The 5,257-nt window shown below is 45.4% G+C and overlaps 1 protein-coding gene across 1 annotated transcript in view; it reads left to right on the top strand.

Annotated features, from left to right (window-relative positions):
- Positions 1-5,257, top strand: part of ADGRE3 (adhesion G protein-coupled receptor E3) — a 70,069-nt gene that overhangs the window by 21,317 nt on the left and 43,495 nt on the right. The window contains exon 5 of the mRNA XM_017851219.1: positions 3,577-3,618. Coding sequence (XP_017706708.1) covers positions 3,577-3,618 — 42 coding nt within the window. The remainder of the gene's footprint in view (positions 1-3,576; positions 3,619-5,257) is intronic.

The following is a 5,257-nucleotide window of genomic DNA, read 5'->3' as shown; positions in this document are numbered from 1 at the left end:
TTGAGACGGAGTCTCGCTCTGTTGCCCAGGTTGGAGTGCAGTGGCGTGATCTCAGCTCACTGCAAGTTCCGCCTCCTGGGTTCACGCCATTCTCCTGCCTCAGCCTCCCAAGTAGCTGGGACTACAGATGCCCGCCACCTCGCACGGCTAATTCTTTGTATTTTTAGTAGAGACAGGGTTTCACCGTGTTAGCCAGGATGGTCTCGATCTCCTGACCTCGTGATCCGCCCGTCTTGGCCTCACAAAGTGAATCATTTTATTTTCTAACAAAGAGCAGCCTGTAAAATCGAGCTGCAGACATAGACAAGCAAGCTGGAAGCTTATGGGTCAATGCCAGCAGCTGTGCCAATACGATAAAGCTACCTGAGACTAGACATGATCAAAATGGCAGCTCCATCTTGCCTTCTCTTTGCCAGTCGCCTGTACAGTAAGGAGCAGACAAGATGGTACTGGCCAAGTGGGTAGGGCAACCAGCCTTCACCGAGCAGTATGTAAATGTCACACCTGGCCCAACCCATCTGTGGGCCCTACCTAATTCAGACACCCCCTCCTCAGCCTGACTATAAAATCTAGTGCCTGACTGTAAAATCTAGTCGGTGAGCGGGATTTTCCTTTCGGGCATCCCTCTTTCTCGCAAGGGAGGGAGCTGTTCTACTTTGTTTCTTTCTTTCTTTCTTTTTTTTTTTTTGAGATGGAGTCTCGCTCTGTCGCCCAGTCTAGAGTGCAGTGACGCGATCTTGGCTCACTACAACCTCTGCCTCCTCCGCCTCCCAGATTCAAGCCATTCTCCTTCCTCAGCATCCCAAGTAGCTGGGATTACAGGCATGTGCCACCACCCCTCGCTAATTCTGTATTTTCAGTAGAGACGGGGTTTCACCGTGTTGGTCAGGTTGGTCTTGAACTCCTGACCTCAGGTGATCCACCCCCACCTCAGCCTCCCAAAATTCTGGAATTTCAGGCATGAGCCACCGCTCCCGGCCCTCTTTTCTCTTTCTTTTGCCTATTAAACTCCCCTCCTAAACTTACTCCTCATGCGTGTCCATGTCCTTAATCTTGGCGCAAGATGACAAACTCCAGGTATTTGCCCCAAACAATGACACTGCTTCAATAGTGGCAACCACTCCCTTGCTGTGACAGTGACAACCAAAAATGTCTCCAGCCATCGCCACATGTGCCCTGTGGAGGGAGTAGAAGAATCGCCCCTCAGGCCAGGCGCGGTGGCTCACACTTGTAATCCCAGCACTTTGGGAGGCCGAGGCGGGAGGATCACAAGGTCAGGAGATAGAGACCATCCTGGTTAACACGGTGAAACCCCGTCTCTACTAAAAATACAAAAAAAAATTAGCTGGGCGTGGTGGCGGGTGCCTGTAGTCCCAGCTACTGGGGCGGCTGAGGCAGGAGAATGGCGTCAACCTGGGAGGCGGAGCTTGCCGTGAGCTGAGATCCGGCCACTGCACTCCAGCCTGGGTGACAGAGCAAGGCTCCGTCTCAAAAAAAAAAAAAAATCACCCCCTAATTGAGAACGACTGGTCTATTTCTAACAAACTTATCACTACCTTGTTGGCAAAAAAATGTTAATAATAACTAACCCAACTGGGCACGGTGGCTCACTCCTATAATCCTATCACTTTGGAAGGCCAAGGCAGGAGAATCGTTTGAGCCCCAGAGCTCCAGACCAGCCTGGGCAACATAGCAAGACCCTGTCTATATAAAATAAAATAAAATAAAAAAATTAGTCAAGCATGGCGGCCTGCACTTGTAGTCCCAGCTACTCAAGAGGCTGAGGCGTGAAAATCGCTTGAACCCCCGAGCTGGAGGCTGCAGTGAGCCAAGATCCCACCACTGCGCTCCAGCCTGGGTGGCAGAGCAAGACTCTGTCTCAAAAATAATAATAATGACTCACCTTTACATAGCTTTTACCAGGTACAGACACTGTCCTAAAAGCATAGCATCTGTTAACTCATTTAATTCTCCAGAAAACCCTAGGAATTCCTTTTCCTGTCCTGGGGCACAGAGTGATTGAGCGACTTGCCCCAGGTCACACAGCTGGGACATGGTGAAGTGCCAGGATTTGAATGTGGTTCCTCCAGCTCCAGAGCCTGCTTTCTCATGCTTTCTACTGCTCTTTTGGATATGGGACTTACCAGATTACATTTTTAAAAAATGAAAATTCTTTATGTCTTCAAAGCTGCAAAAGATTGTGGACACATTTGAGTCACTTCTCACCAATCAGACTTTATGGAGAACAGAAGGGAGGCAAGAAATCTCATCCACAGCTACCACTATTCTCTGGGATGTGGAATCGAAAGTTCTAGAAACTGCCTTGAAAGCTCCAGAACAAAAAGTCCAGAAAATCCAAAACAGTAGTGTGGGTAAGACAACAATGAGGCCTGATACACACTGGGGACTGGTTAGCAGCTGGGATCTGGTTTAGGCAATTAGAAAAAAAATAATGGAATAGACCACATGAGTCCGTTTATGTAAATTACATAAATGCATACAAATTCTAGAAAACGCAAACTTATCTAGAGTGACAGCGAGGGGCAGGAAGGAGGGGTGGCAAGGGCATGAGAAAATCTGGGGAAACTATTAGGGGTGGTGGAAATCTTCCTGCCTTGATTGTGGTGTTGGTTTCAGAGGTGTATGCACCCAACAAAACTCACCAGACTGTACACTTTAATATGTGCAGTTGGTTAGACATCAATTATACCTAATAAAGTTGTTTATTCAGAAGATTGCCAATAGTTTCCAATCCCAGGTCTGGAATTTTCACTTAAATGTAGTTTGAGGACCAGGCGTGATGGCTCACGCCTGTATTCCTAGCACTTTGGGAGGCTGAGGTGGGAGAATTACTTGAGCCCAGGAGCTCAAGACCATCCTGGGCAGCATAGCGAGACCCCATCCTTTTAAAAAAATTTAAAAATTTGCCAGGTGCAGTGGCTTGTACCTGCACTCTCAGCTACTCAGGAGGCTGAGGGAGAGGATGGCTTGAACCCAGGAGTTTGAGGCTGCAGTGAACTATGATCATGCCATTGCCACTCCAACCTGGATGACAGAACAAGAACCTGTCTCATTTAAAAAAAAAAAAGTTTTGGGCTGGGCAGGGTGGCTCACACCTATAATCCCAGCATTTTGAGAAGCCAAGGTGGGGCGATCATTTGAGGCCAGTAGTTTGAGACCAGCCTGGGCAACATGGTGAAACCTTATCTTTACTAAAAATACAAAAATTAGCCAGGCGTGGTGGCTAGTGACTGTTATCCCAGCTACTCTGGAGGCTGAGGTGGGAGAATCACTTGAACCCGGGAGGCAAAGGTTGCATTGAGCCTAGATCACACCACTGCACTCCAGCCTGGGTGACAGAGCAAGACTCTACCTAAACTAAAAAAAGAGCAGATTTTGGGCTAAATTAAAAATTTAAAAGTTTTTTTAAAAAATAAACAACAGATAAAGACTATGAGTTCAAGCTTTCACTTTCTAGGTGCAAAGTTGCCCACCCCATTACTTACCCCACCTCCCCACTCCTCTGCCTGGTCACTCTCAGTTCCAATAGTAACTCCATCATGATATCTTTTGCAGACACGAACTCCTCAAAGACAACCCAAGGCAGGAAAGAGGTGAGTGCAGGCTGATCCCCGGACCCCACCCAGGTAACAAACATCAGTAACAAATATTTACAAAGCCCAAAGTGAGCAAATGGGGATAGATTTAGGACAAAATATATATTATTTAGGGTAAGGTACATATTATATATATATATTATTACCATATAATATATTACTACATAATAGTACATATTTATATATTATATATATCTGTGGTATATATACATATACCTATAGATATATAGATATAGATATACCATTAGGTATACCACTATATGTGTATCATTATCCAGCTCACTATAGATATATCACTATATATACAGTTGAACAGCACACATTTGAAATGCAGGGATCCATTTACACGAGGACATTTTTCAACCAAATGTGAATCAAAACTACAGTACTGCCGGGCTGGGCGCGGCGGCTCAAGCCTGTAATCCCAGCACTTTGGGAGGCCGAGGCAGGTGGATCACTTGAGGTCAGGAGTTCAAGACCAGCCTGGCCAACATGGTAAAACCTCATCTCTAATAAAAATACAAAAATTAGCCAGGTATGGTGGCGCATGCCTGCAATCTCAGCAACCCCAGAGGCTGAGGGAGGAGAATCACTTGAATCCAGAAGGCGAAGGTTGCAGTGAGAGTGAGAGGAGATGCTGCCACTGCACTCCAGCCTGGGTGACAGAGCAAGACTCTGTCTCAAAAAAAAAAAAAAAAAACAAAAAGTATATATATTGGCAGGATGCAAAACCCACAAAGAGGAAGGACTGACTTTTCATGAGCGAGTTCCAAAGGACCCTATGGGACTTGAGTATGCACGGATTGGATTTGAGCATATATGGATGGTCCTGGAACCAACACCGTGCATATACCAAGAGGGATCTATATCTATATCTACTTATAGATATAGGTATAGACACACACAGTGTGCGCGTAGGTACATATATATGACAGTGTGTGAATCTGTGTGTGTGTGTGTGCGCTGCCATCTAAAGACAGGAATCTATCCCAGACCAAGAAAGACAGATCAAGAAAGAGAGAGTACATTAAGGCCTGCCACACTGCTGCAAAAAAGAGATCCAAGTATCCAATGGTATCCATTATTGTCTCTGACCAACTGACAGCATTTATATAAATATGTAATTACATCATGTAATCAATCTCTAGAGATTGATTCTAGAGAATCAATCTCTAGCTTCTTGAGGAAGGAAATAAGACCAACCCCAAATTAGGAGTTCAAGGAACTGTCATTGAAATAATGAACAAATAAAGAATCAAGTAATCAGGACGGGCGCGGTGGCTCACACCTGTAATCCCAGCACTTTGGGAGGCCAAGGTGGGTGAATCACCTGAGGTCAGGAGTTCAAGACCAGCCTGGCCAACATGATGAAACTCCCATGTGTACAAAAAATAAAACAATTAGCCGGGTATGGGGGTGCATGCCTGTAATCCCAGCTACTCAGGAGGCTGAAGCAAGAGAATCACTTGAACCCAGGAGGCGGAGGTTGCAGTGAGCCGAGATCACGCCACTGCACTCCACCCTGGGTGACAGAACAAGACTCCATCTCAAAAATAAATAAATAAATAGTGATATAGGAGTTAAAAAGAAATTACTTAGGCAAATCATTTTATTTTCCTTTTTTTTTTTTTTTTTTTTTT

This window comes from Rhinopithecus bieti, unplaced genomic scaffold, assembly GCF_001698545.2.
Source record: "Rhinopithecus bieti isolate Rb0 unplaced genomic scaffold, ASM169854v2 scaffold_33432, whole genome shotgun sequence".
Classification (NCBI taxonomy): domain Eukaryota; kingdom Metazoa; phylum Chordata; class Mammalia; order Primates; family Cercopithecidae; genus Rhinopithecus; species Rhinopithecus bieti.
Note: the sequence above shows the minus strand (reverse complement) of the source record. Positions and strands in the feature narration are given on the sequence as shown.